The sequence below is a fragment of the Neltuma alba genome, unplaced genomic scaffold (genome assembly GCF_004799145.2).
Source record: "Neltuma alba isolate B1F8T4 unplaced genomic scaffold, ASM479914v2 tig00003032_pilon, whole genome shotgun sequence".
Taxonomy (NCBI): domain Eukaryota; kingdom Viridiplantae; phylum Streptophyta; class Magnoliopsida; order Fabales; family Fabaceae; genus Neltuma; species Neltuma alba.
Window position 1 is genome coordinate 1 of NW_021633117.1, and position 27,782 is coordinate 27,782.

At 37.7% G+C, this 27,782-nt stretch overlaps 2 protein-coding genes across 4 annotated transcripts; both read right to left on the bottom strand.

Moving 5' to 3' along the window:
• Window positions 1-2,793: 2,793 nt before the first annotated feature.
• On the bottom strand, window positions 2,794-26,668 carry LOC114740051 (ADP-ribosylation factor GTPase-activating protein AGD4). Of its 3 annotated transcripts, none has more exons than XM_028928165.1 (20): window positions 26,504-26,668; window positions 22,997-23,073; window positions 19,766-19,866; window positions 19,332-19,402; window positions 17,893-17,955; window positions 17,515-17,559; window positions 16,607-16,672; window positions 16,215-16,262; window positions 16,027-16,122; window positions 15,899-15,940; window positions 14,689-14,904; window positions 14,443-14,574; window positions 13,532-13,750; window positions 12,660-12,746; window positions 12,300-12,572; window positions 11,970-12,088; window positions 5,442-5,520; window positions 3,659-4,077; window positions 3,325-3,450; window positions 2,794-3,187 (listed from the first exon to the last, which is right to left on the bottom strand). In XM_028928165.1, exons 1-19 carry the CDS (start codon window positions 26,552-26,554, stop codon window positions 3,336-3,338), a joined length of 2,319 nt encoding a protein of 772 aa, XP_028783998.1. In that variant the 5' UTR covers window positions 26,555-26,668; the 3' UTR covers window positions 2,794-3,187; window positions 3,325-3,335. The 3 variants fall into 3 exon arrangements, with proteins under 3 accessions (XP_028783998.1, XP_028783999.1, XP_028784000.1); XM_028928166.1 differs by lacking the exon at window positions 26,504-26,668 and adding an exon at window positions 25,977-26,203; XM_028928167.1 differs by lacking the exon at window positions 26,504-26,668 and adding an exon at window positions 25,977-26,201 and having other exon boundaries at window positions 19,766-19,861.
• On the bottom strand, window positions 20,550-22,136 carry LOC114740054 (uncharacterized). The gene is made up of 2 exons (XM_028928169.1): window positions 21,311-22,136; window positions 20,550-21,080 (listed from the first exon to the last, which is right to left on the bottom strand). Exons 1-2 carry the CDS (start codon window positions 21,514-21,516, stop codon window positions 20,870-20,872), a joined length of 417 nt encoding a protein of 138 aa, XP_028784002.1. The 5' UTR covers window positions 21,517-22,136; the 3' UTR covers window positions 20,550-20,869.
• Window positions 26,669-27,782: the final 1,114 nt, after the last annotated feature.

The following is a 27,782-nucleotide window of genomic DNA, read 5'->3' on the forward strand; positions in this document are numbered from 1 at the left end:
TTCTAAGGTATACAGATGGCAAATATCAGTTTTGATCATGTGGGCATGCACTCTCTGCCCTTCTCTAGTGGCCCTTTGGTTCACACACTCATTCAAGATGGATTGTACCTTTGAACTTGATTTGGGGGCCCATAAGGGCCATTTGTAGCAAAGCTTCTTGAAGATGAACATTACACATAGAAGCTATAAAAGCCCGTGAATTTGAAGGGTACGTCACGAATCCTAGTTGAGTGATCAACGTTTCCTGAATGTAAGAAGTTATATATCTTGTTCGAAGCATTGGAACTTGTTAGTTAGTGCATAATTTTGTTTGGCACGATAAAGCCTTAATCGTTTGCTACATCATATGCATTTTCCCCCCTCTGACGCCCAGCCACTAAATCATGGATTTTAAACTCGTTGATCCTCAGGCCAAAAGAAAAAACTCGTTGGTCTTGAAAACCATAATGCAAAACGAAAAATAAATAAATAAGCAAACAGTCTCATATAAGTACTATATTTTACAATGCCACATGTTTTAAACATTTGTATCATTATTTTTTACCACTACAATATTTCAAAATGACTCAAAAACTTACAGAAAATTCTTTTTTTTTTTTTTTTTTGGGTTGTAATGATATCTTCATCAAAGTTTTGACATACTTGATCTAAAATTCAAGAATGCAAAAAAGAAAAAAAGAAGAAGAAAATCCCATTAGAATACAACATAACAATAAAACAATCTACATACAATGACATATACATTTATATTGTTTGATTCAGTACTTAGTAGTCAACGAGAAGAATACCATCATTGATTGGGGGAAAAAAGAAGAGTTATAATTATCAAAAAGGAAGAACGCAAGTTGTGAATGAATAAAATGATACTACATTCTTGAATCCTGATATTTTTATATATACTGTGAATGAAAAATATGTCATGTCAAAACATTTAACTATATATGTATTGATTAAAAAACATCTAGTTGCGTGTGCGTGTGTGTGTATTTTGCCAGCACAATTCAATGCATAAATACGTGTTAAGTTACTGTTTATATATATATATATATATATATATATAATAAATGCATAAAAAAGAAGTAACAGACTACCAAGCAACTAACTAGAAAAAGGAAAAAAGAAGACTGAACATAAGCAAGGAATACAAATAAAAGGAATCAGCATAACTGTACGAAGAATTAGAATAATTTCCATTACTTCCCTCTCAATCAAAAAAGCTCGAACCAAGTAGGCAACAAGCCGTATCAAGCAATCTAAAATAGCACAAAGTCACCCAAGTGCCACTGGGGCACCACAAAAAAACCGTAATTTTCCCAAAATTGAGTAGAGTACAGCAGATGCCGGCCAGGGAATTAATTAAAAAGAATCCCAATAAAAAAATGGAATGCATGTTCATTCATATAAAATAGGTTTGTCCAGCCCAAATCTCATAGAAATGATTCATACGAAAGGGAATCGCTGAGATATGAAAATCTGAAGCGTCATATCGAAGACAAAAAGACAAGCGCACAACTAGAAAGACTCGAACGCTACCTGTTGAGTCGCCGACGACAACAAGAATGGAGAACAAGAACGCCGGAGAGGTTGAACGGCGACTGTGAGAGTAGAGAAGGGTGACTGTGCGTGACAGGAGCTGTTGACGACGCGAGAGAGAGGGATCACCATGGGTCGGGCTTCCCTGCCGTTATCATCCTGTGCCCTCCGCTACGTTTATACGGCACCGTTTGCAATGTTGAGGGGGAAAATGTTTTCGTGGTGGATGGGTCAACAAACAGCCAAACAGGGATGAACGGGCATTTCCTCCTCTCAATCAACGTCAACCAAATCCCCTTCGTTTTATTTTCTTGCTCCCTTTTCACTGCAAACAGGCCAGCCTCGAGAGACGAGCTTCAAACCAAATGTCTGGCCTATTTAAACCGGCAGGACTTCAAATAGGTCTTAAGTTTGGTCTATTCATTAAAAAGGTTTAGAACTTTCCACGTCCTAATCCGGACAGGCGTGGGCCCTTAATGAAGACCGGGCTACGTCCACCCTTAGGTTAATAGTCAAGTTTATTCATTTTTCATATAAACCAGTGTGCGTAAATACATATACATAATTATACACACATATCCCTATTTCCCTTTTTTCCTGCATCTATATATATATTCCATACGTAAAGTTTTGAATTTTTTTCATACGTGACCTGTACATACCTACCCATAACTCACCCTCACATCTATTTAATCTTTTTATATTGGATCAGTTGGGTAGCCAGACGCTAACCCAAACACCCCTTAATCAGTGGGGTCAGGCAAGTTTATAAAATTTTAACATTAAATTTTATATATTTAAAATTAATAGTGAGTATAATTTATTTTGTCAATTACAAAATAATATCTAGTTCATTTAGGATAATTTAATTAAATGAAATATCACTCAATGAGAGTTTGATGCATAAGACATTTAATTCTGACAGAATTATGGCCTTTTTACGCGTCAATACATTATTGTGCAGCCATAGCGCAAGACTTTATTTTCATGCATGATAAATAATAAAAAATGTTCAAAATTCATCGATATCCTTTTAGGGCAAATAGAATTCATCTTTGACATTGTAAACTAATATCTTTATTGATTCAGTTTACCAAATAAATACATATACATGTTCAGTTTCAGAGTGAAGCATAAAGAATGGAACGATGACTTGTAATGTGAGGCCAACACGCTTCGAAAACCATGAAGCTGCGAGTTCGGAAGTCAGATACAAGTATGATTTCAAAAGTATGGGCAAAAGATTCAGGGCATGCTAAATACGTTGAAAATTTTTCTCGGCCTATCAGAACGGCGTCGAATCAAACATGGTCTGCAACTGGCGAACGTAAAGATATATGCACTAAGTATTACAGTTCACTTCTGGTCCCAAAAAGAAAGTATCACAGTTCACCATAAAAGAATATGCGATACAGGTTACAATTTTTCTTACAATTTCAGGTATCACAACATAAACAAACCTAAGTATCAACCAATACCCTTGAGTTGCAGATCGATAATAAGAATAAGCCTAAAGCAGCATGTGATTTACAAGTTTAAACAGCTATATATAAACGAAAAGACACAGCCTAAATCAGGTTCACTCAAGGCGTCCGAGGTCAAGAGATTTGCTTTTCTTGATATACGAATCCAGCGGTCCAACGCAAGGATGCACCTAAATAAATTGAACCCCAATGAAAACCAGATTTCCCACTTATTCTTGTGCATGCCAAAACACAAGACATCATCAGACTTGTGATTCTCGAGGAATTGAACAGCAAACTGCCAAACATGCCTTAACACGTTACATACCATTTCCATTTTTAAGCGGATTCGGCTAGCAAAATAAATAGCTCTTCATCAGTTATTGCTCCCATCTCCATTGCTCTTTCAAGTGCAGTGAACCCATCACCATCTTTAATGGAAGGTCTTGCACCCCTGATTTATATACACGTTGTTTCAAGTTTTCTCATAAAGCGTGTATCATGAAATATAAATTATGAAAAGCCATGCAATGGTCTCGGACATCTATGAAATAAAATTCAATTTTAATTTGGTAAAGGAATTAAGTAGTATTGGCTTTCAACAAAATTTCTGGTAGATGAGAGAGGAAGGAAATCAAGCCAAAACTGCTTGATAGTTTTACCTTCGAAGTCGAAGTAGAAGCTTTGCCAAAGGATTTTTCCCTCTAGAAATGCAATGGTGCAAGGGAGTCTTTCCATGGGAGTCACGCACATTTACATCGGCACCAAATTGAAGCAACAACTCAACCATTAGGTCACTGTCAGAATGACATGCCAGATGCAACAGTGAACAACCTTGGAGACAGCTCACATGATTATCAGGATCTTGGCTTTCAGTTGCGCTACATCTTAAATCCAAATTTTCTGCCTCAGCATGGTGAACGATATCATCATATTTGGTGTTTACCAGAGTTTCATCTGAAGTGACAATGAGGCGATACACTTCTCGTATGTTCAAAGCCTGAACTGCTTGCCAGATTCTTAGGGCAAAAGAAGGGCTCCCGGGTACAGTCTCTTTATGGATTAGTGACTTCTCCACGTACTGTTTATAGTAAGGTTATACAAAAATATTTAGAAACTGGCAAAAGCTGTGGTGGTAAATAGACTTCCAAATCGGAATTGAACAGAACATGGGTGGAAACATGCAAAATTGATGTACTACTAGAAAGAATTGCCATGTGAGATTTTCTTCTTTGGCCAAAAAGGGAGCAGAGAAAAAAAGGATGACAGAGACTAGCAATCTGATGAAAGTACTCAGAAAGTTTCTCGTCCATGATTTTTCCATAAAAATAAACACCAAGTATTCGTTTCAACTTCTCTTAGAAATTAAAACTGATCATCCTATCCTATATTATATGCTTATAATTAAATTCCTTGTCAATAAATTTGCAAAGCTTGTAAAGGAGGATGGAATGAATTTGAGTAAGGTGGGGAAAGAAAGTAAACTAATGTTGAGGAAGGATTTTGATGGAATATGGGATACGATAAAATTAGGGTTATCTCAGATATTTGGGATCATTTTATTAGGATTATTTGAATACGGATATATCGAATACCTCTTATGCTGATAGGGATTTAATTGGATTTCCTTATCATTTATCTTTCTTAGAATTATTTTAGATTTTATTTATTTTCAACAGAATAATATGTCAAGGTCGTCTATATTATCTGGTTATCTTTGTTACTTTTTTCTTAGGGTTTGAATTATTTTAAATATTTTATCACTCTATACATAATCCTACGGTTTCTCATCGCAAGCAGACTAAACTTGATTGAATAAAGTAGGGCCAAAAAAAGAAAGAATGAATAAAGCATCCCATATTTTTTAGCCTCCTCCCTCTTTCTTCCTCTTTTCTCCTTTTCTCTCTCTTCCCCTCCCCCCCCTCCTCATGTCACATCAGATTCCCAACCCAATCTTCCCGGCTCCTCCAAATTAAAGAAATACCGGAGATTTATTCATCAGGTTCACACCCGGCTCCCATATATGACAAGATAACTTCCAAAGTGGAATGGGTTACCAACCCTTTTTAAATGGAAGCTTCAAATTCCAGAATACAGACCCATCCTATTGATGACCACTCCACGTCCACTGTACTGAAAACTTTCAAACAAGCTCCTAGACTCACTCATAATAGAAAAGGTGATTCAATGGAATGTTTACAGATACGTGTCTTTACTAAAATCAACATGACAACATCATATTATTACTTTATTTTTATGTGTTCTATGATTGGAAGTCATTGAATGAATGAACTAAGATTCTTAAGAACAGAAATGAAACTAAATCAACAATATGCTTTCTCACTCATTGAAAGAAGTCACATGCCTAACATGCAAAGTCGTCTCTTCCAAAGCAGATAATAGAACCATGCACATCCACCGTGAAATAAAAGTACCAGTACTAACCTTCGCATGGATGTACTTTTCCTTCTCTTGGAAGGCGTCTGTGGGGCATGGTTTAATTGGTGCATTTGACTCATTTTTCCTGCAGATAGTTGTCCGGGCAAAAAAGGATTATTCTCAAGTCAATGATGCTAAACTGGAAAGGGATAAAAATGAAAAACAATAACAATTCTCAAATCTCGGTCAATTCAATAATTAAAAGGTGATGATGCATGTTATTGCCCAACAAATGCGTATGCTAGAAGCAGCATAGGAAAGGGGTTAGGAAGTAATAGAGCGTGGTTAAGACAGTGAATAATAGAAAGGGTCACCCTCCACGTTGTACCTAGCCCATAATACTTTCGGATCAGAGCTAAAACTTGTAATACAGATGCTGAAATCCCATGCTGCACAGCTGATAACCCTAGCACATCAACAGCTTCTTTTCCTTTCTCAGTTAACTGAGGATATTTTCTTTTTCTTCCCTTTAAATTGTATTCAGTTTCTGTCCTGTTATTACAGTGTGACGGGACTTTTGACTTAAATAAGTACTCTCTTTGTCTGAAATCAGAAAAGGACTAAGTGGATCACACGTATCCTTTAGTCCTATTTATATTGGTGCCTACTGACGGAATAATATAAAGAAAAACAATTTACAATATTTTCTCAATTTCTCTCCTCCTGTTCACCCTCAATATGCCCAGCTATCAGATTGTTAAAGAGCCCACCTTCTGCTATATCAGGTACAAATATATTTCTTGGATGATGCAATCCATATTGATACTAAACCAGGCCTCTACGTGTCAATGCACAGGGCTCACCCTTATGCAGCACGTTTACCCTTTCTGTACCACCATTGACCCATCCTCTTGTCAACATGCTACCAATCTTCTTCATTGTATATACACATCTCTCAACATCGATAAAGTTGTCAGACCCACTAAATCTGCTGCTTAGATTCAGATTCACAGCTGTCAAGGCAGCATTCAACAATTTGCTTGACACTTGTCCCGCTATCTTCATTAGAGTAGCCACCATGACGTAAAGTAGAACACTAATAAGTGTAGAGATATTATAGGAGATATCATGAGATATGTAAATATATAGGATACGATATGATATGATTTCATAGTAATGAGCCATTAATACCTAGGCTCCTCTATTGTATATAAATACCCAATCGAAGTATCAATAAAACACACAATTTTCATTCTCTAAATTACATGGTACCAGAGCAGGTTTATTAGGTTAGGGGAAAAAAAAAACGTTTTTTTTTCCGGTTCGTCCAGCTCAGTGCACTGTTCACCGTCCCTACACTGTTCACGGAACTCCAGCCTCCTGTCCTCTACAGTGCACACGCGCCGGTCAACGGAGGTCGCAGGGTCCCGATCGGTCAACCACCGGAGTCTCGTCGCCGTCCGAGCAGCGCGTGGCCTTCACGCGCCGTCACCCTTCGCTGCTGCACTGTTCACGCGCCGTCGCGTTGCAGCGTTTTTCCGGCGTCTTCTCTCGTTTTCCGGCGCCGTCGCTTCTGTTCTGACCCTTCCCTGCCGCTTCTACTTCCTGGGTCCCATTATTTGGTTGTGATTCAGAGCACTTTTGGCTTCCTGAGAAAGCGTTGGCGCTCTGGTTTGTGGAATTCTGATCTACTTTTTATTCTGTGGTCCCTAGTGTGATCCATTTGACTGATTAGTGTTGTTGTGATAATTATTATCCTAATGGGTGATAACAAGTCTGTTGTTCCTGAGGTGGTTCCAGTAGTCACTAAGATTACTGAACACAAACTAACTTGGAAAAATTATCTGGATTGGAGTAAGACTATTCGTATTTATTTTCGGAGCATTGAGAAGGAAGATCACTTGACTGACAATCCTCCTGATGAAAAGGATGCCTCTCGCAAGTCATGGTTAAGAGATGATGCACGGCTTCTGTTACAACTTCGTAACTCTATTGACAGTGAGATCATGCCTTCTATTACTCATTGTGAATTTGTTAAAGAACTAATGGATTATTTGGCACTCTTATACTCAGGAAAGAACAACATCTCTCGTATTTACGAGGTCTGCAGATCGTTCTATCGGTCCGAGATGCCAGTTGACCGTTCCCTCACAAATTTCTTTATGGATTTTAAAAGCACCTATGAAGAGCTCAATGTTCTTATGCCTATTTCTGATGACAGGAAAGTTAATGTGTCTCACCGCGAGCAGATGGCCACCATGAGTTTTCTGACTGCACTGCCATCTCAATATGCGGCTGCTCGATCACAAATTTTGTCGGAGCTGACATCCCCTCTCTTGAAGAAGCTTTCTCTCGTGTACTGAGAACTGAACAAAACCCTTCCTCAGCTCCCATTCCACCTACTAGTGCATTACTCAGTCGAGGCCAGAATGACAATCGAGGGCTCCCTAGTCGTAGTGGTCCGAAACCAGGAGGTGGTAATCAGGAGCCCAAGGAAGTGATATGTTACTACTGCAAGGAACCGGGACATACTAAACGCACATGTCGTAAGCTGCAAAACAAACAACAACGACAGAGCTCTGCCCATGTGGCCACAACAACCAGTGACATGGTTACTATCTCAGCTGCCGAGTATGCTCAATTGAAATCTGCAAATCCCCCCGTGAGCACTGCTAGTGCAACAGGTAATGAGGCTACTGCCCTTGTCTCTTCTTCCTCCAAATGGATCATAGACTCTGGTGCTACTGACCACATGACAGGTAACCGTCATCTCTTCTCTAGCTATAATTCTTATGCCAACCCTTCTGCTATCACCATTGCGGATGGTTCCCACTCTCGTGTCCTTGGATCTGGCACTGTTAAACCTACTCCTTCTATTCATTTAAAATCTGTACTCAATGTCCCGAATCTTGCTTTTAACCTTTTGTCCCCTAGCAAGCTTACTCGCCAATTAAATTGTTGGGTCTCACTTTTTCCTGACCATTGCTTGATACAGGATCTTTTGACGAAGAAGATTATTGGTAGGGGCTACGAATCTGGCGGGCATTACTTCCTTGATGATCAGGGGTCTCGTGCGGTGGCTTGTACTGGTGGTGTCACTCCATTTGAAGCACATTGTCGTTTGGGTCATTTATCTTTATCCTCTTTAAAAAAGGTTTATCCTCAGTTTCAGCATTTGTCGTCTTTAGATTGTGAGTCGTGTCAGTTTGCTAAACATCATCGTCTACCGTTAGTGTCTAGAGTCAATAAACGGGCTTCGTCCCCTTTTGAGTTAGTGCACTCCGATATTTGGGGTCCGTGTCCAGTTGAGTCCAAAGGTGGTTTTAAATATTTTGTCACATTTGTTGATGATTATTCCCGTACCACTTGGTTATATTTAATGAAAAATCGTTCTGAGCTTTTCTCTCACTTTTGTACTTTTGTTGCCGAAATTAAAACTCAATTCAATACGCTTGTCCACACCTTGCGCAGTGATAATGCTAAAGAATATTTTTCTGAATCCTTTCGCTCTTTTATGCTTCAACATGGCATTCTTCATCAATCTTCCTGTGTGGATACACCGGCTCAGAATGGTGTGGCCGAAAGAAAAAATCGTCACTTATTAGAAGTGGCCCGTGCACTTTTATTTCAAATGCAGGTTCCAAAACCATTCTGGGCAGATGCAGTCTCCACAGCTTGTTTTCTTATTAATCGCATGCCCTCCTCTGTCCTTGATGGTAACATTCCCTACACCACTCTCTTTCCTTCCAAAGCTTTGTTCCCTATTGATCCTAAGATCTTTGGCTGTGTTTGTTTTGTTCGAGATGTGCGTCCCACGGTCTCCAAATTGGACCCCAAGTCTCTTAAATGTGTCTTTCTTGGCTACTCTCGAGTTCAAAAGGGTTATCGATGTTTTTCTCCTACTTTGAATCGTTATCTGGTTTCAGCCGATGTCACTTTTCAGGAATCTGTTGCCTACTTTGCATCTAATGCTTCCGCTTCACCTTCTCCACCGGCGGAGGAGGATACCTTTCTGGTATATTCTGTTAGTCCAAGCTTACCACCAGCACCAGCTCCCGTATTGGCACCTGGTCAACCACCTTTGTCTCAGGTCTACACCAGACGTTTGAAGGAAACTACTCCTACTGTTGCGCCACATTCTGCTCCACCATTATCTGCTTCGTCATCTGATCCTGCAGCAAGCATCATGCACCCTGAGCCTGACCCTGCTCCAGGTCTAGATGCCGATCCCTCAATTGACTCTGAGACACCTCCTGTTCCAGATCCAGATCCCTCCCTTGATTTGCCCATTGCCCTTCGCAAAGGTAAACGTACTTGTGCCCATCCTATTTCTTCTTTTGTTTCATATAACCACCTCCCTTCTGTTTCTCGTGCCTTTGTTGCCTCTTTAGATACTATTTCAGTACCTAAGTCCCTTCATGAAGCCTTGTCCCACCCGGGTTGGCGTACTGCTATGGAAGAAGAGATGGCGGCCCTTCATTGTGCTGGCACATGGACCTTAGTAGATTTACCAGCAGGAAAGAAAGCTATTGGGTGTAAGTGGGTGTTGACCCCTAAAGTTAAGGCGGATGGTACACTTGAACGCCTCAAGGCTCGCCTTGTCGCAAAAGGCTATGCTCAAAAGTATGGTATTGACTACTCTGAGACTTTTTCCCCTGTGGCCAAGCTCTCTTCTGTTCGTCTGTTTATCTCCATGGCCGCTACCTATAGTTGGGATCTCCATCAATTAGATATCAAAAATGCATTCTTGAACGGTGATCTCCTTGAAGAAGTGTATATGGAGCAACCACCAGGTTTTGTTGCTCAGGGGGAGCGTGGGAAGGTGTGTCGCCTTAAGAAATCACTCTATGGCTTAAAACAAAGTCCTCGGGCATGGTTTGACAGATTTAGTACTGTTGTGAAGAACTTTGGCCTGCACCAGAGTAAGTGTGATCATTCTGTGTTCTATCAGCAAACAAGTGCTGGCATGATCCTACTGGTTGTGTATGTCGATGACATTGTGATTACAGGAAACAATGCCTCGGGGATCTCATCTCTCAAGTCGTTCCTTAACTCATATTTCCAAACGAAGGATCTGGGTTCATTGAAGTATTTTCTGGGAATTGAAGTCATGAGGAGCAAGAAAGGCATCTTATTGACTCAGAGAAAGTATGTTCTTGATCTGCTGAAAGAAACTGGGAAACTAGGGGCTGCCCCGACCAGCTTCCCTATGGTCTATAATCCTCTACTTGATGCTGATGGTAGCATACCATGTGAAAATCCAGAGAGGTATAGGAGACTGATTGGGAAGTTGAATTACCTTACAGTGACCCGTCCTGATATCACCTATCCAGTAAGTGTCCTTAGCCAATTTATGGTTGCGCCAACTGTCCGACAATGGGAAGCCTTAGAGCATGTGTTACACTACTTGAAGGGATCCCCGGGTCGTGGGATATTGTACAAGAATCATGGTCACACAGACATTGAGTGCTTTTGTGATGCTGATCATGGTGGGTCGAAAGCCACGAGACGATCTACTACAGGATACTGTGTTTTTGTAGGAGGCAACTTGGTGTCCTGAAAAGCAAGAAACAGAATGTGGTGTCACGATCGAGTGCAGAAGCGGAATACAGAGCCATGGCGCAATCTGTATGTGAGATAGTTTGGATATACCAGCTACTAAAAGAGGTTGGTCTTAAAACCTCGTTACCAGCAAAGCTGTGGTGTGATAATAAAGCAGCCCTACACATAGCTTCGAATTCGGTCTTTCATGAACGAACGAAACATATTGAGATTGACTGTCATTTCATCCGAGACAAGCTCAAGGAAAACTTCATCTCTACAGGACATGTCAGATCCAGCGACCAGTTGGGTGATCTTCTCACCAAAGCTCTCAATGGGGTTCGAGTTGAATATCTTTGTAACAAGTTGGGCATGATTGACATCTATGCTCCAACTTGAGGGGGAGTGTAGAGATATTATAGGAGATATTATGAGATATGTAAATATCCTGTAATTAGTATATAGGATACGATATGATATGATTTCATAGTAATGAGCCATTAATACCTAGGCTCCTCTATTGTATATAAATACCCAATCGAAGTATCAATAAAACACACAATTTTCATTCTCTAAATTACAATAAGCAAATGGGATTCACGCTGTAGAACACAGCGTTTTTGGTCCTGCTTATGCAGCCATCAATTTGGGAAAATCTTTGGAGCCAGTGATGACACCACCAATAGTAAGAAACATCGATGATCCCAGTTCGAGCCTATACAACCTGAGGTAATGAAAATTTGGAAGCTATAGTTCATTGTGGCCATTCCCTCATCTTCTCCGGCCCACCAAGCTATCCCTGATTCCAATCTTTGGTTATAATCACCAGATCAATTCAGAAAATGGCACTTCTTACCGGTTTCAATGTCAAAACACTCTCCACATTATCATTCAAGGATGAATCAGAGAGGACTAAGTATAATTGCTTTAGACTTTCTTTCCATTAAACCAAGTTGGATAACTCTTACAAAGCAAGGCATTTACCAAGTCACAGCCATAATAAGTGCTCTACCGCAATTTCTGTATTCTTCCTAAAGAAAGTAAAATATTTACCTTTCATTGTCATGTAGCAATCCCTCCCATATGGAATTACAATATGCATTACCCAAGTTCCGGAATAAGTCCAGAACAGTAGGTTCCCAAACCTTGACGTCTAATGTTATGGATCTCACCTGCAGTTGGCAGAAAAACATACAATAACCTTTATGATACTAGATTGCTGATATCAAAGCAGAGATCATATTATTGAGGAAAGTTTGCTCAGTACAAGTAACAAAACTATATGGAAAATAACTATTCCTAAAGGCCCATTTACCCCAAAAAAAAAAAAAGTAAAAACACTAGAGGAATAAATAATTTGCATGTCTTTTAGAAAGAATAAACCTTTGATATGTGAACTCCAAGATTTCGATGAACACCAGAGCATTCAATACACAGCAATATTCCCAGGTTAAGAGATGCCCAGTCCGGTTCAGTTGCACAACACTCGGCACACCTATTATTTCCAGGAATGCCCCACAAAATTTTAGACACACTCTCCACTTCATTGGAATATATGTCTTCAGTCAAAGATCCATGGCTATGCTGCAATTGACTATTGCATGAAGCACTGATGGCTGATTTCTCATTTTCTTGATGCAATCCAACCCGATTAGGCTGCAGAAATCACATTGAAAGGCTTTCACATTAGTATCTGCTACATTTAGGCACACAGTCATGCTTTCAAACATTTTGGAAGAGAACCTGTTGAAGAAACTGAGAGTTGAACAGTGATGTAATAGCTCCAGTAATTTTATTTACCCAGTCCATCCTATCAGCTTCATTTTCAGCCTGATCAAAATGAAGTTAGAGAATCCACTAACAATAAGACAAACTAGAATTAAAATAGATCAGAAAACCAAGTTTTCTACAACATTAGTAAAGGTATGCAATCTAAAAGATGCAACATCACAAGTTCAAGAAAAGACTGTGTTATCCCTTTGTTAGCTACATAAAATAAAATATTTTTTTAAGCAATTTAGGAAGGAAAAAAGACAATTGCTTGGGATGCGTAAGTAGATAACTCCTCGAGTTTCTATCTTATTCATAGAGCTATACAGGTTTACTAACTCTATAGTACAACTAGCCCACCTAGTGGGAAAAGGCTTTGTTGTTGTTATTATAGTACAACTAGCACAGTGACCAATACGTAATACAGTTAGAATAGAGACTATATATTCTACATAATCTAAACAATATACCATTCCAACATGCTCCCGTCAAACTGCAGCATACATGTCATATGCACCAAGCTGGTTGCTCTATGTGAGCCTCTTCTTGAACATTTCCATGAACGAAGGCATTTTTAATTCTAGCTTATGTAAAGGCCAATTGACGATTCCTACTCCTTACTCATTCCAAAACATAAACAGGACAATTTGGAATGTACTGAGACAAAGCCAAAGCTCTTGGGAAATAGCTGAGTTGTTCCAAAGCTACCACTCCAAAAAGTGTAGAATCAAATGGCTATTTTTAACTAAAATAGGTCAAAATAAACTAAAAACATATGATAGAAACTTATTTTATGAGCCACTCAAATATATTAAATCAAAAGTGAACCTGATGAAATAAATTACCTGCAGTGTGTATGTTTTGGATGGGGAAATTATGCGAAAGCAAAGTCGAAGATCTGAATCATCTGCATCCATCTTTATAGTTGATGTGCACAGATCAACCCCACGGCAACTTAGAATTTCCTCATTAAGAGATGCTGCCCTGTTGTGCCTAGAGCGGAATCTCCCAAACATGCCACTGTTTTGTTCAGTTGATCTAGTATAATTATATGATTGAGAGCCCTGGAATCAAATTTGGAAGGAAAAAAATTAGTATAACTCCAAAGAAAAAAACTACTCATTTTACTTCATAAATACACCATCTTGATGTTGTTGATTGATCCTGTGTTTGGATTGGAATTATGCAAACTCGTTTTGGATCAATGCAGATGCAGTTTTTTCCCATCAAAGCTTGTTTAGATTAAGTGATGATTCTTTGAAGCATTTTCCAGCGTCCATCTGATATTAAGGTGTGGTACGCTCATTTGTTGTTTGTTGTGAGAATTTAGGACTGTAATGTGCATTGGGCACTTTGATGATATTATAGATCTGGAAGCTAAGACATTTGTGTCTGAAGATAGTTAACACATCCAAAACTATGGATACAAAAAGTTAGATGAAGACAAAACCAACTTCCTAGAGTGGAAAAATATGGTGTGGATAGGTTTTAGCTGAATGGAAAAGGATGAACCTCAGACAAAAGCTAGCCCTTGGAATAAAAGGAAATAAAAATTATGGGTACAGAAGCATCAGCAAATTCCACAACTTCCGGTCAATTCTATCAAGAAATTCATTCTTACAAATTGTATTACCAGCAAGGATATTTGGGAATTTGTAGATTTTAGTGTATGGTGGTTCTAAAACAAATTCAACTCGATCAATGCCCATCAATTCAACAGTCAACAGAATAACTAGTGGGGAGGGGAGGTAATCACCATAGCCTTGGCTCCCTTCGCTCTATAGTAATATAAACTCCCTTGGTTGTCAAGCACAAAAAACCTCCGCTTCCAATCTCCACGCAATCTTGAGGATCGTTTTAGCAGATAGCCTTGCTTAACTGTTTGACACTACTAACACAAAAGTAAAACAGTTACAAGCCATGATAATAAGAGCAAAACCAAAATAGTCAAGACAAGCAGGCGAGCTGACTGATGACACCCTACAAAAGCATATTTACTTACCTCACCTTGGGGCACAGACTGGATCCCTACTTCAGAGCTCTTGTATGAGTTCAACCCAACAACACGGCTGCCGTCAGCACCAAATAAAGTATCAGCATTACTAGAAGCTCGTGTGTTGTCCAGCTCAGCTTGTGTTCTATATTCCTGAATTCGTTTTGCAAGCTTATCTTGTTCAACATTAGCCAGCTCTTTAGATTGTTGTGCATATGTTAGTACCTTAACGCAGAACAAGAAGAAGAAAATTAATACATTATCCTCATGGAGCTATCAATCTTCAAACCACAACAACTACCATTACCAAATGACAAAAAGATAAATTACTTCAACATTGACCAAAATAAAATTGTTAGAAGTGTGGTGGCTAGATTAATTAACGTGTTACAAGAGACCTAAGCTTATACTAGTTCTACCACATTGTACTTGACCTAATTTTATACTTCCTCCGATTCTGATTATAAGACAAAATTTTGGGTAGTAAATTTTCCTGTATATAAGACAATTTACAGTAATTAATATTTTGCCCTAAAATGCCCCTAATGAATGAATAAAAGGAGTTGACCCACTTCGGAGAAAATACATATGCAGCCTTTCCCATGGATGAAAATGTTGAGTATTGATTGAGAGAAGACAGTGGAAAGATGGAATAAATTTTAAGACGTATATTAGTTAAAACTGTTTTATTGGTATGTGTAAGGTAGGCAATTTTAAGTTATAAAAAGGAACAGAGGGAGTGATTACAAATAGAAAAACAGGGAACCTAACATTGCAAGATAGTGATCCCATTCCCAAATGCTCTTTCTACTCCTTGATCACAGGCTAAGTTAAACAAAAGAAAAATTAGTCAAAGATTACCTATTTTACTATCAAAGGGTGTGAAACAACCCACTAAAGTGAAAAACATAATGCTTCCAGCCCTCTACTTGTATCATATGTTAAAAATAATTAACATAAATGACATCTATTCTACTGACAGTATGCTAGCTGCAGATTGTACAATCACCTTAACACAACGTCTTCTACAAAATCTCTATAAGTAAAATGTCATCAGAGGCCAGAATTCACGAACTTAATAATCCCCCTGTGTGTCTAATTCTAGTCATAAAGTAGAAGGGCAGTACACCTAGTAAAAGCCTAGTCCGCTAGTCACCAACCCAATTTACACTAGCAATCACACTGAAACTGTTCGAGAGAAAGTAAACCATATATATACCTGGTGAATATAAGGTTCCATTTGGCTCAGTAAGTCATAACCCTGTAGCATTAGAAACCCAACTGGTTAAGCATAGCACCACAAAATGGAAATCCCCAAATAAAGAAATTGGCAATTAATAAACATACCAGCTTGAAGTATCTAAGATGGGCATCCATTATTGCACTAAAGGACTCCAAGAACTCATACTTCTTTTTCACTTCAATGTTCATGAGTGAGTTTACCTGCAGTCCTTAAAATCCCACAGGAAGGTTCATAAGACAAAGAAAGTTTGATCCAAAGACACGTAAAAGATCAACAAAAGTAGAAGGCATACTAGATTAAAGCGACTTTTCTCAAAAGCTGACTTTGAATTCAGAAGACCCTGTCATAGATGAAATAGAGAAAATATTAATCTACATAATGTAAGTCTAAGTCACCAAGACATAAATGAAAGAATAAGAAGCAACTACTTTTCCAAATCTCTCTCTTTTCTCTTGATTAATCAATTGTAAGCAACATTTGCTTTTATGATTGTATATTAGATTAAGTGCAAAAGGAAATACATAGAGATAAAAGAAATACTATTGATTTGAAAGAAAGAAAAAGAAATGTTAAAACACTAAGTGATGTCTAATCAGAAATTTAAAAAAAATAATAATAAAAGAGAGAGAAGGGGGGAAAAAGAAAAGAAAAACTACTAATCTTTAACAAATCAATTCAACAAACCTCTTCTACTCCAGCAACAATGTCTTCCCGTGTATTCTTCTTCAAAGACACAAATTTTTCTCGTGCCTGGAGAAAATAGACGAGTGAACACTGTTAGAAACCATAATAAGTTGCTGTTCTGAACTGGGCAACTAAGTACAAGATAAGCGCGTGGTATGCAATGGAGGACTCAAGCAAACCAAGGCTTTCAAGAAGAGCCATTTAAGTGGGGGGAAATAAACTGCTTCTATAAGTACAACTTTCCTTGCTAATTTGAACGAGAAGTTAGATGCATAAGCAACAGTAAAATTAAGCAAGCTTAACTTGACGCTTAAGTGAAAACTTGTATTGCTAATTTGGCAGTCGCATATTTTGTTAAAAAAAATCTGCCTGTTAAGGGGAGAGGAAAAAAATCAAAGATCACCATTAGTTATAACTGGAGTCAACCGGGGCTCTCATCATTGTGGGGTTCATTATCCATTATGTAAAAAAAGAAAGTAATGACAACAGATCCAGAGGTGAAAAGGTAAGTGATCCTAACAAAACATGCATGGTCATTTAGATTTACCATCAAAATGTCTGGGAACTGAAACAAACAAGACGATTGACTCAGAAATGGTCATTTAAATATTATTGTGAACCCTTTCAGAGGGATTCTGCAAAGATGAAAATAACAAAGTGCCTCAAAAGTAAACTTAAAAGGATGAATATACATCTCATTATGAATATGTAAGGAGGAAAAAGAGGAAAGAATCCATATCTAGGAAGTATAACACACAAGAGCACAACTTTGGCATCATCTTAACATCAGAGGGACAAATAAGATCTTATGAAATATCAACCTGTATAACCAAGTTTTAGGATTATACATTCAAATATAAACACCAATAAAATTAATTATAGCATTTTACAAAAGAATTGTTTTATACCTGATCATATGAATGAACAGCTTTGTCAAAACGAGCACGAGAATCCTAAAACAAGCATGGAAAGTGAGTGAACACAATGAAATCAATAATAATTTTTAGCAAAGAAATAATTTTCAAAAGAGACAAACTCAAGAAAAGCAGAAGTATCACCTTTTAAAAATTCAATTTCAACCACCCACTTTATGCATTTAAAACTTGAAAATAAACAAGAGTCAACCAAAACCATTGCTGGGGTATATAAATGATTTGCAGTTACGGAAGGCAACATAAAACAAGAACAGAAGTATAGCTCTTACAAAAGTATAGCAAAAGTATGGCTTGCACTTAAACAATAACATGCTAACAAAGTAAGTGAACAGCAGAGGAAAGAAAACACACCTTTGCATCTCGTAAATCAACATTCATAAACTGCGCCAACCGGTCGATCAACACATGCTCCACCTGAACCAAAATTCTGTCAACTGATAATAGACACAAGAAATCCATTATCAAGAAAACGTTTTGGGCTTTGGAGACTTAGCAAGCCATAAATAAGAATAAAAGTATAGCTCCTTCCTTTTCCTGGCCATCTTTTCATTTAGAAAATGGCTAGTAAAATTAAAAGGGCCGTTAAATCCAATAACTGGATTTAGCATGACCTCTCTTTTTTCTCCAAATCAAATTAAAATTTAGTGGGAGAAGTGCTCTATCATAGCTAGGGAAGGATCCAAGTTAATCCAACAGCTGAAGCTTGTGAAAGAGAAGCTGAAGTGTTGGAATAGGGAGGTTCCTGGGGATACCATGAGTAAGGGGGGTCTTGCTGTTGAAACTCAACGTGATAAAGGGGGAGAGAAAGACACGTGCTAGTATGAGTAGTTTTAATTGTAAGTTTAATCATTTATTTTATCCCATTTGTTTGTTCTGTTCAAACGTCACTTGTCTGTCCTTGATCGTGTAGAGATTAGAGGAAGGTTGTTTTGTTATTGTAACTATCCTATTATCTTGAGATTTGATTGGATTTGAGTGGTTGGTTTGTGGCTAGCCTATCCTACTGATTCCCTGAATGTCTCTGCACCTTCTGACTGAATAATAACACATAAAAACAGAAACATTTTCTCTGGTATCTCTTTTCTCTCTGATTTCCTACATGGTATTAGAGTTGGTTTTACAACACAAAGATGACCACATCCAACTCAATGAGAGCCATTCACAGAGGGACTCTGAATCCTGACTCAGAAGCATCCAGCACCTCAAAACTGATTCTGGTTCCATGGCTACCAACAGTACTCTATTGAAGACCAGAAATCATAGGTTCAATGAAAATAAGTCATCTACAATGGTCCCAGGGAATTGTTACGTTCATCATGGAAAAGGCAAGGTGGAATACATCACTGATGAGGCCATTGAACCAAAACTTTCATGCCCCAGAAATGGGGTATGGAGGGCAAAGACCAATATGATCAAATCATGGATGGTAAATTCAATGTAAACTAAAATTGGAGATAATTTTCTCCTCTGTCAGACTGACAAGGATGTGTGTGATGCTGTGAAGAGATCACACTCGACAGTGAAGAATGCAGCAGCTTTGTCCAAATTAAAGGACTCATCCATAACTTGAAATGAGTGAAATTGGAAATCACTCAATACTGGAATATTCCAGAGAAGTATTGGCAGAAAGTGAACTTCAAATAGCTGAATGAAGAGAAAATTCTATATTGCATTCCAACAGAAAAATCATTTCCTCCAGCCCGGGGTAAAACGTGCCCAAATTAAGACTTGTTTCAATCATTGTTAAGAATTCACAATCTAGAGAGAATCATGCGGATTCTGGGACTCACCTGTGACCGGAGAAGCTCTTTAAAAGATGCAAGTTCACGAAGTGCACCAATAAATTTAGATATGACAGGTCCTGGAAGAAAATAATACAGTTAAAAGCATACCACACTCAACTTTAATACCGACCATTATTGTATCCATGAACGATTCAACGATGGTTGGTAAGAGTTACTGCATAATTACATGCCTACAGCAAAAAAGTGCATGCACATCCATTCACATCATTCTTTGTTTCTTTTTTTCTTTTTTTTTTTTTTAAACTAAAAAAAATGGTGCTTCATCACCAAAACTTGGTATAGACAGGATATCAAACAAAATCACTAGTGGGTTTAATAGTATAGTACTGATTACTTTATGAGAGAAACGCCTTTTTGGTTTCTTTTTCGCTCATGCAAAAGAGAAATAAAACGATATAAGATAATGCATTCCCAACAACCTCCAATTGATACACTAACAGGATCATCCTGCCCCCCACCAAATACTTCTAATGCATCAGCAAAGGCAATGTCTCCATTATAAGCTTCTCCTAAAGCTGCCCTGATGGTAAAAAGAACAAAGAATTAACAACTTTGTGTCAGTCCAACAACTAGTTTGATTGGTGTAGAGGACTAAAAAGACACAGTTCTAGCCACCACAGTCATTTACCCAGAATCTTCATTACTAAAATCACACAGAAATTCGAAGTAAGATGAAAGACCAAACTTCTTTTTCTTTTAATTTAACCAACTAAAATAGAAAGATCTTCCATCCATGACACGTCACACACACCCAGCATCATATAAGTACTACTTGCAAATAAGAAACATAAAAAATATGGATGCCGTTATTTTGCTAAAAAAATATCTTAAAGTCTATTTTCATTTGCAAACTTTCATTTAATAAAAAGGCATTTATTTTGAAGCTAAAATATCTATTGTCCTTGTGATATGATATTATAATAAATAAATAACAGAATTATGAGTTAGTTAGAATAATAGTTAGTTACTAGCAGCTGGACTTTGCCTATATAAACAGGCTTATCTCTCATTTGTAAGTGTGCTGTATTGTGATCAACCTAGTGGAACTCTCTTTCTCTTCTGTCTATTGCCTTCTACTCTCTCCCCCTTCTCTCTAATTTTTCCTATTCTCTCTGTTTCTCTTCGCTTTCCCTTCTCTCTCTCTCTCTTTCTTTACTTTTCATAACAGTGGTATCAGAGCCGGTCTTTCCTCGGCTCTACCCACTACTCGGTTCTTTCTCCCTCATTCCCAATCAATTTCAAGTTCCATGGAGGAACGTCTCCTCAACATCGAACAAAAATTGAATTCAGTCGATGGAATACAAGGCTCCGTCAATAAATTAAAAGAGGCCCTTCTTGGCTTGTCCACGCAGCTGCAAGAAATCATAAGACAAAAGGACCTGCTCCGTCTTCGACATCGAGGGTCCTTGGCAGAATTTAATTCTGAATTTGATGCAATTTCCTCCAAAATCTCATTGCCTGAAGAATGGTTGGTTGATGCTTACATCTCGGCGCTGCAAGACGACTATGCTGGACCAGTACGTCTATTCATGCCTCGGACGATGCGCGAAGCCAAAAGCCTCGCAAGAATGCAGGAGCTCACGTTGCAATGGAAGCGCAAGAAGCCCGAGGCCCAAGAGGTATTCTTTGAAATGCAAGAATCGTCCGGTGTCAACGGCCAACCACAGAAGAGTCCTCAAGATGTTTGTGAAGACAGCAACATCACAGGAACAAGAAGTCTGGGTCTTCTTGAACCTACCCAAGGTGCGTCGAGTGCGTCAGGGGAGACTAACAACACAAAAACAGGTACAAATAGCTTTGGGCTCGCAACTTATGGCTCAGGACGAATTATGTCGCGCACAATGGAGCAAAACAAAGAAGCAAAGACAAGTTCGAATGACCTTGGGGTGTCCATGCAGATGTTCTTGCATGCGACAACGAAGAACAAAGGCTTACAGACTTGTACGAACGGAGTTGGGCTTTACCTGCGTGGTATTAATTTTGAGTGGCGAGCTCCAAGAACGCGGGAAAGTGTGAGAATAGCAGCTGGAAGGGTTTTGAAACCCATTGACCCTATTTCAGGCTCTGTTTCTTCGAAGATGGACTCGGCTTCTTCACTTTCTTCAAGTGTCGTCTCTCTATTGACCAGAAACAATGTGAAAATGCCATCTGGTGTTAATAGGTCTTCCATATTTCACTTTGTTGGAGGTTTACAGGCTTTTTGGTACCTCATAGACAGGTGTGAGGATAGGAAACAGTCATCAAATGACAGTGGGTCCCAGTTGGTGAGATGCAGACGCAACTTTTGGATAAATTACCCTGTTTCCAGCACTGTTCAGCCTACAGCTAGCACTATTCCTTCGTATAGAGGATTACAGCTGGCTTGCACTTTGTTTAAGCAGCAGAAGCATTTTGGATGTACACTGGATTTGGTAATATCAGATAAGCAAATGGGCTTTATCTTTCAAGAAAAGGGCCCAAGTTCGTTGCTGCAATGGATTTCTCATATTCAAGTTTTCCCTACAAGAATTTTAATTCGGATATGGTTCAGGGGAAAGTTAATCAAAATGCTTCAAAGCTCTAGGTTGATGCAAGGTTTTGTGTACCTTGACCCTTGAGGGCAAGGGTCTTTGGGAAGGGGGGTATTGATATGATATTATAATAAATAAATAACAGAATTATGAGTTAGTTAGAATAATAGTTAGTTACTAGCAGCTGGACTTTGCCTATATAAACAGGCTTATCTCTCATTTGTAAGTGTGCTGTATTGTGATCAACCTAGTGGAACTCTCTTTCTCTTCTGTCTATTGCCTTCTACTCTCTCCCCCTTCTCTCTAATTTTCCCTATTCTCTCTGTTTCTCTTCGCTTTCCCTTCTCTCTCTCTCTCTTTCTTTACTTTTCATAACACCTTGCTGAAAAGTCAAATTTACATTGACGATCATGATTGTTGCTAGACTTTGGGCTTGAACATTTAAGAACTACTGAGTAATTTAATGCTTATGCATTCATCCTAATGATTAGGAGAAACTTCAATATTATATCGTTGCTATCATCTGATCAAATTTGGTAGGGCAAGGAAACAAACAATCCAAACCCATGAAAATATCCAGACATGATTCTAATAATCAGCCAACAATAGTCATAAAAGTTTTAAATACGGAAGAATTTTCCTCAAAATCATTTTTTGCAACTGGTCATAGCTCAACTCCCAATGATAACTGACCGTCTATCTAGTTTAAAGCAAGTAAAAATATAGCTACAGCAGAATGGTAAGCAATGAAATGATATTGGATTTGATGAAAGATATCTCATTGGAAGTCTGACTACCACACATTTTGTCCAGCTGGATCTCGCGATCTAGTTCCCAGATCCCCATTTTGTCCCCCCTTGCGCTTTGTTGAGATAAAAGAAGCACAAAAGATATGGAGAAAAGAAAATGACCAAACAATACGTACACATACATAAAAATATTCATAATGTATATAGGAGCATATCAATAGTGATCTTAGGTGAGAGGTGAGAAAAGTAAGTAACCACCATTAAATCATGAATTAAAGGTCAAGAGTAAATATATAAACCATCAAAAAATCATGATATGACATTCCCGGGGAGTGACTTGGCAAACACAACAATAGATCTATTACCTAAGACAAATATATCAAAAGCTTACATAAATTTCTTGCACCCTCTGTATAGTTTCTGGCATCGATCGGCTAACTCATCAGTCGTTTCTTCAAGAGAACATATCTGTAACAAGGAAAAGAAAGAAACTACTATTGAGAATAATCTTTATAAGTCTGATCAGAAACTAATAAATTTTCTCATATAGACTACCGATTCAGGAATCTTGATCACATTAAATACTTCCACGGTCACATTAATACTGGTTTTGAATAGATGAAGAAATTTCGTTGACATTGGAGTAGAAAAGGACAAACCAGAATAAGGCATCCTCTTACTGTAGACTAAAGAAGTCAAGGAATTAAAAAAAAATGGAAAAAACACAAAACAGCCAATAGAATTGGCAAAAACGAATATTTATCCTTAAAAGGTTTGGCATTTCTCTACCAGGCACCAAATATTACAAGAAATCCATATCATAACCTCATCAGCATAACTTGTCCAGCATCAACCAGATTAATTCAGCAGATCAACAAATATAGGCTCATCAACAAAACATATAACTACCCTGTAGTAATAAGTACTCTCCAATGGTTTTAGCTTTAGGTTTTTGGAGGACCAGTGGATTGGGTCTTCAGTTTTTACCGAGATTTTCCCCAAACTTTATTGTCTATCAGCTTTGCATCATGCACCACCACCTTTGAAATTCCTAATTTAACAAGGGTCCATTATAAATGGAATTTCCACACCTCATAACCTTTACAGTGTTTTTAATGATATTGCTCTACTGTTTCATATCCGTAGTGAATCCCACCTTCCAACTACTAAGTGATCTTTGCAATCTCCCATTTTACTTAATAGTGTAGTTAAGTAACTCTGTTATGTAATCTGATGCAACTTAACTGACTTGGTTAGACTTAGTTAGCCAACTTAGTTGAGGCACGTGACTGTATCTCTGTATATATATGACACTCAGTACAATGGAATACATATCAGACTATTCACTCATCCTTCTCTCTCCCACCTTCCCACTTTACCCTCACTACGGGTGTGTTTGGATGAAACGAAACCGTGGTTTGGAAAAGTGATTCTGGAGAATAGATTCTGAGGAAAATAGATTCTGTGAAGAATAGATTTTGTAAAAAAGTGATTCTGAGAAGTGAGAGTGTTTGGATAATTGTTATCAGAAGCACTTTTTATATATACAAATTACTAAAAAAAAGACATAAGTTAATATGATAATTACAGAAAAAATAGATTTTATGATATATTTTAATTTGAAGGAATAAAATTGTTAATAATATGTTTTTTACCAACATAATTAATAATACATAAGATAATATAATTAATAAATAATTAATGTGTATATATATTTATAAAATATAAGATTAAATATATTTATAAAAAATATGTTTATAAAAAAAATAACAAGATACATATCATATAGGCCCTCACACTCTCCCTTTTTTCTCCAAAAGCAAAAAAATTTTGCTTTTTCCAAAACCATGGTTTTGACCCAAAACCATGGTTTTGGTTTTTGGAGGGGCTGTTTGGGTAGATTATTCCCCAAACCATGGTTTGGGGTGTCACCCAAACACACCCTACTTTCCTCCAAATCCTTCCTCAATTTTCTTACTCCTAATGGTGCTTTATGGAAGCTCAAGGTTAACGATAAGGTTTACAGTTTTGTCGGTACAGCACAGGCCAATAGAATAGAATCAACACATAATTTGCTTCAAACTAATTAACCTAATAAAGCTGTTTTATGTTTATGTTGTATTTTATGAGCTCCAAAAAGAATACAAACATTACTACTAGCATTGCAAATTGGGAAATAACATTACTACTTTTTCCACAGAGTTATCACCCTGAATGTGTTCTAGCAGCTCCAAGACGAATATAAACATGCTTTGCACAGTGATATAACATGGAAAATGTCAGCATTGATTTTTTGGGAATTTTTTTTCATTTGCAGTGGCCTAGCCCCTCTAGTTCCTCTTGTGGCAATTTAGTTTGAATTTAAGCTTTGGCCATTAGTAGAGATCCTTTGGCAGTTAGGTGCTTTTGGCAGGAAAGTATTGCAAGAATCCTTGACCAAAGATTTTTTCCCACATACTGTCTTTAGAAGAGAGTTACTTTTTGGATTCACCTAGGATTCAACACAAGGCTGGTTCAGGGGATTAAAATTGTATTCTTCCTTAAGATTAAGGAATCAATGATCCTTCAATGTTAACATGGCCATCAATGAGACTAATCATTTTGGCTTCTGAATGGAAATTCTATAGGACATAACAATCCCACTTTGACAAACAAATTACGTCAGCTTAAACTTTTAAATGTGCTTCTCAGTCTACTCCAATAAATTTAAGCAACTACGCTTTACTGTTATGAAATCTGTTCAAAACACTTTCTTGAAGTAAACTTAAAACTTTCCCTTAACCATATGATACTCACACTAGAAACAGGAAACACAGTTATACTCGCTTATTTTTCACATCCTTCTCAGAATTAGTGGAATAATTGGTTAAGAAACCCACAACAATCCCAAGTGAACCCGAGCCAACCAAAGGCTTTAATCTCTGTGAACTATAAGCTCTGCAGTGAATAAAGTGCTAGTAGTGAAGCTCTATTTATATATCTCTGGCTTGAATTTGAATTTAGAATTTTAGCAAACTTCAATTAATTAGTTCTCATTCCAGCTTTCTCTAAAATGTCTTTGGTTTACAACGGTTTACAAATCTGAGTTTAGATCTTTTAGAACTCCATAACAGTTTGGTAACAAATAAAAGCTAGGAATTTTTTGGCCATCGCTTTGCCAGGATTTTAAAATATGTAGAACCGTTTACATTTATGTTTATTTCACACACCACATTGGTTTAAGTGCAGACGTCTGTTTACGACTTGGTTGGAGGGTATAGCCTAGCATAGTTTAAAACATGCAACTTTGATATTGCAAAAAGAACTAGCTAACGGTCTGGTCTTGGCTTTTGTTTTCAGAAATGAACAAAAATAAACCACAAATGAAATACCTATCGTGTCCCCAGGCGTCGCACGTTCATCTTATGCATTATACGTTTCTTTCCTCCCACTCTCCATTTTTCCTCTAATCACAATGTCAGAGACTTATTGCAGATCCAGTCCTAAATCTCTTTTCCAATTCCGAAACCACAAGGTATTTAATCACCATTACTTGCCCAGAAATCTAGCTCAAACGAAGAACAACGGTCTGCTTCCTCATGGTTTCCCATGAAATAATATTTAACAAAAATGTATTGAAACTTCGAGGCGTCTGAGAATATAAGAAGCTATGAGGGGTAAAGATCAACCATCGTCGCAGCCACTGGCACCTCTCATCGAGCTTCAAGCACAAGAAATAAGAAGGCCATGCCTGTACGTGACAGAATCGCAGCGCCACAATACGGACAAAAAAGCGTGTTCATGGTTTAAAAACTAGACCAACAAATGATGCTTAATGAGGATTATACAAGAGCCAAAGAGTGATCAAAAATTGGAATTGAGAATAGACGCAACATCGAATCTTGCACAGCCAGTTTACCTGCTTCTGAAACATGGGGGAATCATCCAGTTTGATAAAGGCCGATGCCATTGTTGCTCTGGGAGAAGCTCGTTGTCGCTGTCTTGCTCACTTGTGAGATTCGCTGGGATCTTCAGATCGGCAATGGAGCTCCACAGAAAGATTACAAGAAAGCCATAGTGACATTTTTGTCCCCGCCGTGAGCACGACGCCCTCGAATGCAATTTTTTTATTTTTTTTTATTGGATCAATGGACCCCCCCCCCAGTGCAAAAATTTGTCTGAAGTTTAGCATCACAACGCCCAGATGAATTTCATGCTGGGAGCCAAAATCATTATTTCTCTTCATTGAATGTTATTTTATTTTTAAAAAAACTACAATGTTTATATTGAAGAATAAACAATGCGTGTTATTCTCATGCATTGAATGTTATTTTATTTTTAAAAAAATAATTACAATGTTTATATTGAAGAATATTTTATAACGGTTTTTTTAGAAAATAAATCAAATTTCTCATTTAGTTAGTGTTGTTAGTTGATAGTTGATACCGTAAATTTTTTTTTTTGGTAGAAGTTGATACCGTAAATTTTGATCACAACATTGGATGCTCTAACATCTCTTAAAATTTTAAAATGCTTGTCAACATGATCAGATCTGAGCATGGAAAGCATCCCTTTCTGCCTTCAAACCGTCCAATTATGTTCCCTGTCCATTAGTGTTAACACTTGATTTCCAGCTAACTACTTCATTAGGCTCAACATGTATCATTGTTGACTCTTTTTGTGAGAGGAAGTTATTATTTTAAGCTTTTTAACTTCTCTAGAGTACTAATGATGAGATGAAAATGCCGCATATATACATACTTCTTCTTCTTGTTTTTTTTTTTCCTAGTAGCAATTATTCTCTTAGTAGAGACGGTTATGGTCAAGATATTATCGAAAGTCAAATACAGACACATCTCTTATTGAGAATTTAAATTTTAATTCACCATATTATCAAACACTGATATTATCAAATTTCAATAGACTCAATCACATTAACTCCATATATGCATACTATTAATTAGTTTGTGTAAGACAATAGCTCCCAAAAAAAAACAGCCAAGGAGACCTAGGAATGAAGAACCTTACCCTATGAATGATGGGTTAATAATGAATCTTGATCTATTCTAAAGAACACAATGAACTAACAGGATTAGATCTAATGGAAGAAGCTAATTCCTTACGATGTGATAAGTTAATATTTGAATTTTTACCAAAAAAAGTACTCATATTTAATGTCTGACAGTGTCTTAAACAAG